Source organism: Amphichorda felina (genome assembly GCF_050947745.1).
Source record: "Amphichorda felina strain 45539 chromosome Unknown scaffold_1, whole genome shotgun sequence".
Classification (NCBI taxonomy): domain Eukaryota; kingdom Fungi; phylum Ascomycota; class Sordariomycetes; order Hypocreales; family Bionectriaceae; genus Amphichorda; species Amphichorda felina.
In genome coordinates this window covers 897,793-909,892 of record NW_028145049.1, presented here as the reverse complement: position 1 = coordinate 909,892, position 12,100 = coordinate 897,793, and the positions used below count along the sequence as shown (strand labels likewise).

The 12,100-nt window shown below is 59.0% G+C and overlaps 4 protein-coding genes across 4 annotated transcripts; 2 read left to right on the top strand and 2 right to left on the bottom strand.

The window, feature by feature from the left end:
- Nucleotides 1-171: 171 nt before the first annotated feature.
- ACO1O0_000296 (Alpha/Beta hydrolase protein) lies at nt 172-1,278 on the top strand (the record flags this gene model as incomplete). The annotated part of the gene is made up of 1 exon (XM_083189795.1): nt 172-1,278. One exon carries the CDS (start codon nt 172-174, stop codon nt 1,276-1,278), a length of 1,107 nt encoding a protein of 368 aa, XP_083053654.1.
- A 2,123-nt stretch (nt 1,279-3,401) lies between these two features.
- ACO1O0_000295 (14-3-3 domain-containing protein) lies at nt 3,402-4,746 on the top strand (the record flags this gene model as incomplete). Its single annotated transcript, XM_083189794.1, has 5 exons — nt 3,402-3,413; nt 3,631-3,638; nt 3,735-4,088; nt 4,213-4,300; nt 4,387-4,746. The coding sequence occupies 5 exons, from the start codon at nt 3,402-3,404 to the stop codon at nt 4,744-4,746; spliced, it is 822 nt and encodes a 273-aa protein (XP_083053653.1).
- A 1,017-nt stretch (nt 4,747-5,763) lies between these two features.
- ACO1O0_000294 (uncharacterized protein) lies at nt 5,764-6,327 on the bottom strand (the record flags this gene model as incomplete). Its single annotated transcript, XM_083189793.1, has 1 exon — nt 5,764-6,327. The coding sequence occupies one exon, from the start codon at nt 6,325-6,327 to the stop codon at nt 5,764-5,766; it is 564 nt and encodes a 187-aa protein (XP_083053652.1).
- Nucleotides 6,328-8,000: 1,673 nt separating this feature from the next.
- On the bottom strand, nt 8,001-12,043 carry syj1 (SacI homology domain-containing protein; the record flags this gene model as incomplete). The annotated part of the gene is made up of 4 exons (XM_083189792.1): nt 8,001-9,159; nt 9,216-9,435; nt 9,502-11,324; nt 11,391-12,043. The coding sequence occupies 4 exons, from the start codon at nt 12,041-12,043 to the stop codon at nt 8,001-8,003; spliced, it is 3,855 nt and encodes a 1,284-aa protein (XP_083053651.1).
- Nucleotides 12,044-12,100: the final 57 nt, after the last annotated feature.

Here is a 12,100-nt window from a genome sequence, read left to right as displayed (position 1 = left end):
TGTTTTTGCGACACTCACGTTGAGGTACGGTAGACCACGATCGAAAACGCTTCACCAGCCTCCGGATTAGCCACTGGCGCTGCACTGTCCCAGCCACCAGCCAACCATCTAGGTATAACCCAAGTTACCCAACAGTGGCAGCATGCATCTCTACGGATAGTCAAACTGGAAATGGGCTCCCTTTCCAGCATCTTGCTGCTCGTCCAGCTCTTCATTGGCAGCTTCGCGCTACAATCTCAGCCCCAGGCCAACCTAGATTCGTCGTTCTCGACAACTGCCATCTCAGTCCCCTTCTTCTCAGAGCTCGAGCGCCTCGCTCGCCTTGTTGACATCAGCTACTGCATAGGCAACACGGGTGTCCGGAAACCCTTCACCTGCGTCTCCCGTTGCAACGAATTCCCCAGCGTGACGCTCGTGACGACATGGAACACGGGCATGCTCATGAGCGACAGCTGCGGCTTCATCGCAGTGGACCACGGCGAGCGGCGGCCTGATAGGGGGGAAGGAGATGAGTCTGTCGGCAACAAGGCCATTCTCGTTGCGTTCCGGGGGACGTACAGCATCGCCAACACCGTCATTGACCTAAGCACCATCCCCCAAAAGTACGTCCCCTACCCATCGCCGGACCACGGGGGCGGGGAGCCCCCAGAGAAGCCTGAGCACGAGTGCAAGAACTGCACCGTCCACATGGGCTTTCTGCATTCGTGGAAGATGGCGCGGACAAAGGTCCTCCCAGAGCTTGTTGCTCTGAGGGAGAGGCACCCCGACTATCCCATCCACCTTGTCGGCCACAGCCTGGGGGGTTCTGTTGCCTGCCTCGCGGCCCTGGAGCTCAGGGTGTCTCTGGGCTGGGATAATGTGATCGTGACGACTTTTGGGGAGCCACGGGTGGGAAACTCCCGCCTCGCTCGCTTTGTTGATGAGGTCTTCCGCCTAGACGGAGACTCGGAACCCGAGGAGCGCTCATACCGCCGGGTAACTCACTACAATGATCCCGTCCCTCTCTTGCCCCTGGAGGAATGGGGATACAGAGCGCACGCAGGCGAGATCTTTATCGAAAAGGAGCATCTGTCACCGAGTGAGGAGGATGTTCATACCTGCGTGGGAGACGATGATTCCAGCTGCAGCGCGGGGGGCAACGGCTTCACGCGATACAAGCTCTGGCGGCTCTTCTCCGCACACCGAGACTACTTTTGGAGGCTAGGGCTATGCGTCCCGGGTGGTGACCCTGCGAACTGGGGCCGCGAGGAGAATGGATATAATGATGATGAGCTATGATATTGCCGGGAGGGGGGAGTTTATGAGCATGGCGGGATACTCTAATGGCACTAGAGATACCCTATTCGTAGGTCATTCAGAACTCCTTACATGGTACAGATTAGTTACCTTATCTACGTAGATTCCAAAATGCATTTTCAGCTCTTCTACTTCCCACCAGTGTCCAACCCCTTCGGCAATGGGACCAAATTGGATCAGCCTCTAGCCTGGGGGTGGGGCGCAAACTAGGGGACGGGGCAAACTACGACGTACTCGTACAAAGAAGTGGCTCCCGAGCATGAAGGGGAGCACTGAGAAGTTAACGGTGAGCCTGTGACTGGCCGCCAGGCTTCTGGTTGAACCCCTCCAGGATCGGTCAGAGGTGCAACTTGCACAGCCTACCGGAAGGATGCATAACAGACAACATAATGCAAATTCGGGGAGAGTGATAAGGCGATGGTGGGTGAGTCACGGCTGAACCCGGGTTAACGGGCATAACCGTAAGACAAGAACCTCCTCTCACGCGCAGAGCGAAGTTTTTTCCCACATTCTAATGCGTTGACGGCACAACCACCAGCACTGGCGCCATGGCGTCCTGGGGGAACTGGTAGGCTTATTCTTGTCTAGGGTAGGTGAGGAAATGCGCGTGTACGGATAATATTGTGAGGTTTGGACAAAGGTTATCCATACTCGCTGATCTACGACGGGGACTAGGCCAGTGCCGGCGCCTTGGCTCGGGAGGATCCATCGTGTCACGAAGACAACGCCACAGCGAGGCAACGATACATACGCGGTACATTGTTGGCAGTGAGTCTAGATAGGACGGTGCCAATCGTACCCATCGTGGGTACTCGTACCTAGGCAAGTCGCACGTGAGAGTGACGAGCTTTTGATGGCGGGGCATCACGACAACCAAGGCCGACCAGATAAGCGCCTCTAGCACACCGCAAAGCCCAATCACTCGCCAGAGTTGCCAGGCCATCCCCTTCACCTGATTTATCTCGAGTGTCGCACATGGTGGATGAGGTGCTCACAGGCTCATGAGCCCCAGAAGAGGGGTGGTAGGCACCCGTTCTTGGACGTCTCCGTCGCCAGCAATTCACAAAAACACAAGCGATCAGCGGCAAAATTTACCTGGGCAGGCCTCGTTGATTTTTTGTGGGAACCTGGAACTCGTCCCGGCTCGGCCAGCACGATTGCCCCGGCCAGTCCATCGCTGGCTCAGCCCCCAGCCCAGGCTTGTGGTGCTCATGTTCACCATGGCCTGATGGCCAACAAGCCCAACGTGGTGGGCACCTGGCTCCCCGGCTTGGCTGGCAGGGGCGGATCATCTGCCTGCTCAGCAGAATCATGTGTCTCCAGGCGTAGTAGCGTGAGGAGCGAAGAGGGGTGGTTGCCAAAGCGTCGAGCAAGATGCGCAGCAGGAGCGCAGAGCCTGAACCCAGCCCACAAGTGAGACGACAGCGGGCGCGTTGAAAAGGAAAAAAAAAGAAACAATGGCGGTGGTACGTACCCCGCCTTGCGCGCCAGCAACGAGCAACGGTTGCCGGCCAGTGAGACTCTGAGAGTGTGAGCCACCGATCGCAGAGAGTTGCAACAAGTTGCAGGTTTGTTTGGGTCTGGTGCCGCCCAGTCATGGTTAGAAGCTCCTGGGGCCAGGCGCCCCTCCCCTCTCGCTCCTCCCCCACTTCCTCTCGCCTTTTCCCTCTAGCCTCCAGGTATTAGGTGGCTAGGTGCCGTGGTCCCGTGGAAGGCACTGGACGGGCAGTGGCCCGCCAGTGTACCCGCCAGTGGCCCGTCTAGTGGGCTCCTCCGTCACACAGGGGGGCCCTCTGGGGGCCATTTGGAGCGCCTGGGCCTCTGCAGCGAGAGCCCCGTTCAGCGGTGCACCGCCCATCTGGAGCTCCCCGAATGCCCTGGAAGGCCTTGGACCCAGCTCCCCGAAATTCAAACCCAAAAACCAAGGCCAAAATATAAACACATTGCCATCCTCAACGCCTCACCCACGCCCTCCGCCTCCCCCCCATCTCTCACACTCCAACACCCATCGCAAACCCGCTCTTCAGCACCGACCAACCCAACCATCCTACCGCAACGTTTTTATATCCTCCCTTCCCCCTTGAAAGCGACATTTTCCAATCATCATGAGCTCCGAGGTAAGTCTCTGCGCTACTCCTCCATCCCCCCAACCCGAAAACCTCCCATCCACCGCCGCTTTGCACTCAACCCCTCAGCCAGCGGCTGCGACAGATCACCGTCGCAGCCGCGCCCGCGTCCGCCCCCTGATATCTCCCTATCTCCCCCCTGTCGTGTCCATTTCCCTCCCCTAGATTGTTTGAAACAAATGATGATGCTGACCATCTCTCCCTCCAGCGTGAAAGGTTTGTTTTTGTCCCTGTTGCTTGGGAACCCGTTGACCCCACCCGAGCCCTCCTTCCCCCGGCTGACGCATGGCTGACGGCGAGTTCGTAAAACAGCAAGACCTTCCTCGCCCGCCTGTGCGAGCAGGCCGAGCGCTACGATGAGATGGTCTCCTACATGAAGGAGGTTGCCAAGCTTGGCGGCGAGCTCACCGTCGACGAGCGCAACCTCCTCAGCGTCGCCTACAAGAACGTCGTTGGCACCCGCCGTGCCTCGTGGCGCATCATCTCCTCGATCGAGCAGAAGGAAGAGACCAAGGGCTCCGACAAGCACGTCGCCACCATCAAGGAGTACCGCATGAAGATCGAGGAGGAGCTCGAGAAGGTCTGCGAGGATGTCCTCAACGTCCTGGACGAGGCCCTCATCCCCAACGCCGCCACCGGCGAGTCCAAGGTCTTCTACCACAAGATGTACGTCTGCTTCCACCCATCGAGCAGCTGTCCTGTGCACGTGCCGTCTGGGCCGTGACCCTTTCGCGGTTTTTTTGCTTTTAATTGGGAGTCTTGGCCACTAACCGCCGACTCCGCAATGCAGGAAGGGTGACTACCACCGTTACCTCGCCGAGTTCGCCTCTGGCGAGAAGCGCAAGACTGCTGCCACCGCTGCCCACGAGGCCTACAAGGTAAGGATTGATTCTCGAGAAGCTCAACCGCTGCGGGCGTGCCTTTCTCCCCTGTTGCCTTGATGCTGATAACTTACCCCCCTCAGAGCGCCACCGACGTTGCCCAGACCGAGCTCACCCCCACCCACCCCATCCGCCTTGGCCTGGCCCTCAACTTCTCCGTCTTCTACTACGAGATCTTGAACTCTCCCGACCGTGCGTGCCACCTCGCCAAGCAGGCATTTGACGATGCCATTGCCGAGCTTGACTCGCTCTCTGAGGAGTCCTACCGTGACAGCACCCTTATCATGCAGCTGCTCCGTGACAACCTCACTCTCTGGACTTCGTCCGACAGCGCCGAGGCCGAGGCCTCTGGTGAGGCCAAGAAGGAGGAGGGCGAGGCCGCGAAGCCCGCCGAGGAGGAGGCCAAGCCCGCCGAGGAGCCTGCTCCCGCCGCTGCCTCGTAATTTACCTCTTTTCCTCGATACCAGGGCGTCTCGGCAGGTTGGAAGCCGAGATGCATTGCTTTCCCGGCTATGGTCTCGCCCATTTCTGGCTGAGCGAGTAGTCGGGTCATATCCTCAAGGCTGGCTGGCTGGTTGATATACTTGTGCCTTTGCGCAAAGCGCGCTGCTCCTGCGGCAGGGAGGCGAGTGAACGGTTGGGTCGGGTTCCGGAAGGGGAAAAAACATTCCCGGCATGGATTCTTTTCTCGGTTTGTTGGTCTTTCGGTCTAGGATGCTCGTTGGTCGCCGTCTCGGCTGTGACATCGGGTCAGTTCTGAACCCGCCAGATAATCGCAAGTGTCCCCCTGTTTCCATGGCTTGGTGTCATTTCACTTTCACCCGAGGCTACTCGTCGTCGTCTTCCGAGTATGATGGAAATGTTTCTACTGTTATTTCCTTTATTTTCGTCACGTTGTGTCTTTTTTCCCCCTCACCCCCCGTCCACACCCCCGTCAACACTCTTGTCTCGGCAAACGGCGGGAGGATGATGAGCATCGTCTTTATCTTCCCGCACTAAAAAAAAAAAAAGCAACGACTCTTCTGAGGCGGGTCTCGGATAGTCATCGATGAGGGTTGCAATGTCCTCAGGGGGAGGACACTGCCTCCTGGATCGAGGGCTCCTGGGGACGGTCGGTCAATCACTGGCTGGGCTGTCACATCGCGTTTAGGAGGAAATCTTTGTCATTGCCGAGATGTCGACTAATAAACAAAATCTCAAAAGTGTCATCATCATCATCATCATCATCACCACCACCATCGTCGTCATGATCCGACGCGAGTGGCCACGATTTGGAATAAGAAGACGTGATTTCTCCGTAGTTGAAGTGCTAAAGTCATGCATATTGGGGTATAGTACTAATTAGGTATTAGGCAACCGACTGGTTCATGGGTTTTGTAACATGCTCGGGTATCCATTCTTACTCCCCCTGGCCCCCCTCCTCACACCACCCCCCTTCCCGGGTTGGCTCTCTCACCCGCTCACGGTCTCTCCCCGTCGCGAGCGACGCCTTGATTCAGCAGCCTGGCCGCCCTCTCCAGCCTCTCCTGCTTCTGCTTGAGGCCCCGCCCGCGGGCATCGTCCTCGTCCTCCCCGAAGAGGGCATCCTGGGCGTTGTTGGCTCCCCCTTCCTCCGCGGCGACGACGGGCCGCTCCACGGCGACGTCCCGGTACATGTCGGTGCGCATGTCCTGGTCCCAGACGTCCTCGCCGATGGGGCGGCGGCCGTCATCGTCGTTGTCGCCGCCGCCGCCGCCGCCGGGGGGACCCCTGCCTGAGATGCGGCGGGCGAGGCGGCGCCAGAGGCTGCGGCGGCGCTGGTGCTGGTGGTGATGGTCCTTGTCCTTGTCCTTGTCCTTGTGATGCTGGAAGGGGTGGGAGTAGGTGGACGAGGACGACGACGAGGTGGTGATGGTGGCGGCCGAGGTGGACGAGGTGGGCGTGGCGGGGGACGGCGGCGTGGTCAGGGCGGCGACCTCGGAGCGCCAGATGTCGATCCGGGTCTGCTTGGAGGGGGAGATGTTGGTGTTTGCGCGGGAGGTCATGGTTGGGGAAATTATTATGATTATGGCTGGTGGTGGGTATTCGTAGGTTGGGCAGGTAGGCAAAGGTGCTTTGGCGAGTGCGTGAAGTGAAGTGGGAGGTGGGTTGAGGCGAGGGCGAGGTGGACGGGTAGATGGGGGAGGGATGCTTCGTCCGTCCGAGGTCGCACCTCTCTCTCTCTCTCTCTCTCTCTCTCTCCCCGTGCTTTTGGGGTCTTGAAATTGATTATAGTAGGTACGTAGTAGGTACGTGGTAGGTACGGTAGTAGAAGATCGACGTTGCTCGAAGCTGAGACCTGAATGTGAAGAGACGAAACGGGCCGTGGGATTGGGTAGGTTGGAGGGTTTCAGAGGCCCATTGCAAGGCCTGGGAGGTTTGCAAAAAGCAGAGGATTATTAGGCTTTGAAGCGTGGGAAGCTGGGTGGAAGCTGTCGAGGCGCCGTGCCGAGGGGTCGGAAGGCGTCTCCCTCTCTTGTCTCTCTCTCTGGGTTTTGGGTTTGGCGTTTGGCGTTTGGCGTTTGGCGTGGGTGGCCCAGCTAAGTCGGCTGCCAAGGGTTGAATGGGCGTCGCGTGACGGTGGTCGCAGCCTCGCACGAGATGGCGGTCTAGATGTGCAGGCCCAGCGATGGCGATGGCGACGGCGAGTGAATGCGGGTGATGCGGGTGAGGAACACGCAGCTGCTGCTGTTTGGTCTGGTGGAGAGCGAGGCGAGGAGGAGGTCAAGAGAGGGGGGGGGGGAAGAGAAGAGGAGCAGGATGTTGGGATTCGACTAGGGAGCTCGTTCGTTTTGCCGTGATTATTATGCCAGTCCAAGCTGTAATGACTGTAATGAGCCGCCGTTGAATGTGTACGAGTACGAATAAATTGTACTGGGTATTGGTACTATTTAATGTATTACGGGTATTAATGAACGGTTCTTGGGGTCCCCACAGGAATGGACATGGGTCAGGTGTCATGTGTGCAGTGCCGGCATTTGCTGCGAGCCACAGGCACGTATCGAGTAATAGTACGGATACTCGCACTATTGACTATCGACTAGTACTGAATGTTTGATTCACGCATCTCCCTGCCACTTCCTCTGCCGGCTGGGTGTGCTTCGGTGGCTGGCCAATGGTTCGTGGGCCAGACCAGCCTGCATCGTCGTCCTGCACCGTATTACTATGGCAGACGGAACTTGCAGGGCGCATCGCCGCAATGCATGTGATGGGCGCTGTGATTTGTGACTCGGTGACCTTGGTGGCATCTTGCCCAGGCATCTGCGGGGGTGGGGATTTTCGGCCGACTGATGGAGAACAAGGGAGACCAAAGTCACTAAAGGCAACTAGTTGATGCCACTTGATGGGCCAGCCCATGAGTCAAGTTGGGCTTGAAGTCGCCGCCAAGTGGGAACGGCGCGCCCGCCAGGCCGAGACTGCACGATGCGAGTTACCACACAGTCCTCCTGCACAGTACTAGTAGCAGTACTACTCCGTAGTAGCAGTACTAATTCGTAATACTCCCGTCTACCATGTATTTCCCATCTACTCGTACGAGTACAAGTCCGTTGTCATCACGGCCATTGAGTACTCATCTATCCAATCACACGTGCCCCCGAATCCCCTCCCAACTTGCCCAACGCTTGCTTCCCGTAGAACGCCGTCCCAAACATGCGTATGAGCACGTGCCCTTCCTTCATCAACCCCTCATGCTCGGCTGCAGCGTCTCCCACCCCCCCATGTCCTGCCCGCCCTCGTCCAGCGAGTCCAGCAGATCAACCGGTCCCTGCCGCTGTGTCGGTCTCTGTGCCGGTGGTCGCCCCGGAAGACGAGGTCCGGCCCCGGCTCCGGGGTCAATCCCGGCCGCCCCGTTCGCAGGGCTGAGCGGCGTCTTCTGCGGCCATGTGGGATTCCGCCGTAGGTCCAGCCCGCTGCTGCCGCCCTCACCGCTGAACCCGTTGGAGTGGCTTGGTGCTGCTGACGTGGCTGCCAGGTGAGACGGCTTCTTGGCCACCGGCGGTGCGGGTTTGCCTCGCGACGCCGAGTCTTGCGACGCCTGCGATGCCGCTGATGTAGGCCGCAGCGGCGCCTGGAGACCCTGCATCTGCTGCTGCTGCTGCATGCCTGCCAACGCAACTCCTGATCCTTGGCCCCAGGTCGTCGCAGATCCAGAGCTCACGGCGCCGCTGGTTTGCCTGCGGGGCGGGGGCGGAGGAGGAGGTCCCTGCTCGACAGCCAAGTTCACCTTGCCAACCTTGGCGGCCAGGCTTCCAGAGTCGTGGGATGCCAGCGGTTTTCTGGGCCCCGTGGCCGAGGCCGAGCTGTTCATAATGTTGGGGAGCGCCACCTTCTCATAGGGAGAGCTAGACAGGCTCGTAAAGGACGCGTGGGATGACGACCGCGAGATCGAGATCCAGTCCTGCTCCTCGCCGTGCCCAAATGGGTTCGACGGCCTGTTAGGGTTGAGGGCCATTGGCTGGCCGTCCCTTGCCTGAGGCACCGTGACCTGGGCGCGCGCAGGCTGCTTGTTATCCAGCCACCACTTCTGCCGATCGGAACTCGCCGGCGGGAGGCCCGGTTCGATGGCATCATACCCTATCAGGTCCTCGTCCTCTGTCTCGTCAAAGTCGCCCACGTGCGACCCAGAGTAGCCCACATCTGCCGTCCGCCGGCGATACAGATCCTGGCTGATGGCTTCTCTTCGAGCCTCATCCACCATGTTGACCCTGCACTCAAATGTCGCGTACACCGGCCGGTGATCCGAAAATCGTAGCGGCGCCGAGTCGTACAGGATCTGACGCAGATTGGGTCCTTTCCTCAAGATACGATCCGTCCAAGCCGGAATCCGCGCTTTTTCACTACCATCTGCGCATCAGCAATGCCCAAGGTCAGTCAGGGTCTCGTAGGGACTTACGATGTATCGTATTCGTCCGACCCAACGTCGAATCTGTACGTGGGCAAGAATGTGATCCGCTCTTCCGAGTAAAAGGGGAACGACAGACCGGCAACCATCTGCAAGTTGAGCTGGTCATTCTCGTACAGCGACTCGAGGTCACCCCTCTTGACCAGCGTACGGGCCGTGTCCGAGCTCAGCCCGATGCGGTAGTTGAAGTCTCCGAGCCATATCACAGCATCTGCAAGCTGTCAGCAAACATCGCCCATCATCAACCTTGATGCGGAACGGGTGGCTGGAAACATACCGTGATCATCGATCCCTCGGTTCCGCTGAAACCGAAGCCCATGATGGATCGTCGCATAGTCCCTATTCCGCTCGTCGTAGTTGGCGAACCCTGCGGCCAAATGCGCAGTGACAAAGCATATCTGCGTGTTGGCATAGTCGAAACGGATCGCCACGGCACCCTTGTTCCCCGCCATGCCAGACATGCCCGTCTTCTTGACACTGCCCTCGACGTTTCGAATCTTGCCTAGGGCCGACGTCTTGACAAAGATGCACAGCGCGGCCCCGACGAGCTGTCCGCTCCTCAGGAGGACATACTTCTCCCCACCCAGCGCGGCCTGGCGCCGGTTCAGGGTACGCTGGACGGCCTTCTCCCACAGGTTCTTCCTCGAGGGATCGCTGTTCATGATCTGCTGCGGGCTGAGCTCCACGATCTCCTGGAATCCCACGGTGTAGATGTCTGGTTGCACGCTGCCCATCGCCGCCGGGAACAACCACGGCGACAAGTCTTCCTCAATGCCCTCGGTGCGTCCGTTCAGGTTGAATGTGCCGACCCACATGCTGATGCTCTTGAAAGACGTGTACTCTTCGCTCCGCTTGCCCAGCTCCACCGAGACGTAATCGCTGACGGGGTCAAACAGATGCACAGGGGCTTGGCCCACGAGTCGGCCCAGGAGCATGTCGATGGTGACTTGTCGAGAAGGGTCGACAAAGTTGTTGTGGTAGATGCGCTGCACCGACTTGCGCATGTCCGCCACGGCGCCAGCCAGGGACATCTTACCGTGCCTTGTAAAGGACGATTTGAGGGCTCCCGTGCCAGCGTAGATCTTGGACAGGTTGTCGCCGTTGTCCGCCCACAGGCTCGAGTGCCTCATCCAAAAGTCCGACGCTGCGAACTCGCCGCGGTGGCCCAGGAACGCCTCCACGGCCATCTGCGAGATGAGTGTCTGGATTAGGTTGGTGCGGTCCAGGCAGTCCAGGCAGTTCGTGCGGAAGACTCCCTCCTGCTGCAGCACGACAACTATACGCCCGCCTTGCTTTCCGTCGAGATCGCCCGAGCCGTCATAGGTCTCCTCGGCCAGGTAGTACGCAAAGCCATCTATAGAATCTTCGATGTACCGACGGATCTCCCTCGCCGCCTCGTAACCCGCTGGCCCCTTGGTCTCGGCGTGAAAGTCGTAACGAGTCTCTCGCAGAAGCGCGTGGTCTGCCGACCCGTCCACCCCAGGGCGGCTGAGGGGACAGTGCCGGATGCCATTGGCATATAGTGAGCTTAGCTCAATTTCGGCGGGCTTGGACTCGCTGAGAAGATTGACGACATGTACGGCGCCATATGTTTGCTCCAGCTCATCGAAATGCTTGTTGAACGAGGGCTGTGCGCCTTCGGGGGATCTTGTGACGGTAATCTTTTGCCTACCCGGCACGAGATCGGCCGCCTGCTCCCAGAACACCGGGACCGACCCTCGTACCTGGGCATAGGAGAAAAAAACCCCGGCTGGGCTCCAGAAGGTAGTCTCGGATTCCACAAAGTTGGCAACATGCCCGTCATCGTCGATACCTCGGGAGTTGAAGCGAGTTCCGGCTCTTCGACACGAAAGGCGGGAGATGAGGGTCAGGAATGACGGCATGCCAGTTTTGGCCTTGAGTGGCGACGAGCTCTGCGGGATGATCATTGTCTTACAGAACCCACGGAAGGCCGACGTCAAGATCCGGGATCCGTCAAGAGCCTCACGGTCGTGGGGTCTCAGCCTTGACCGGAACTGGACTAGAGGACTAATCATGAAGGAATTCCACAAGAAGGCATCATCAAAGTTGTCAATATCAAATGAATTGGAGTTCACGGGCCTTGGGCACTGTCAGTATATGCGCTGCCTCCCAGAATCAACCCAGCAAAAGGTATATACTACCCACCTGTCTTGTGCCCTATTCGTAACATCGAAATCCGTACTATAGTAGAAGGAGCCATTGCTCAGCAGCTTGCGCAACTCGTGGCATGGATGCTCCAGAGCAACCTCACGCCGGCTCAAGTTCTGGCCGTATGCTGAGGTCTGGCTGTATACGGAGACGGCATCGGACATGTCCGGCTCCAGGGACTCGAGGGGGACCACATCGTCGTAGTCGGCGCTGCTCAGGCAGTAGAACGCCACGCTCCCGATCCTCTCCACCGTCTCGCCGGGTCGCACGGTGGCTGCCTTGGAGGCATGGGTGATGACGGAGAGGAAGACCTCCCCGCCGACGGCTATAAGGCCTAGGGTGCCGTGTATCGGCCGCGGTGCCAGGGGACGGTAGTCTTTGAGGAGCTTCTCGGTGACGGGCGCGAATTCGACCATGCACCTGGCAACTGCGGAGTCGCCGTGGCCATTCCTGGCCCTGGCAGAGGAGAGGGAGGTGTGGGAGCCGTTGGGGCCCGGCTCGCTAGCTGAGGAGCTGTATCGTAGGATCAGGGCGTGGGAGGGCGAGACTATAGCGATGGATCGGTGTGGGTGGTCGCGGATGTAGAGATCGCAGGTCTTGTCGGGCGTGGGAGACTGGGCGCCCCAAGTGCCAGGCGGCGGAGCGTCCATGGTGATCGAGAGGAGGAGGACGGGTCATGGGTATAGGTGTATTAATATGGAGAGGGA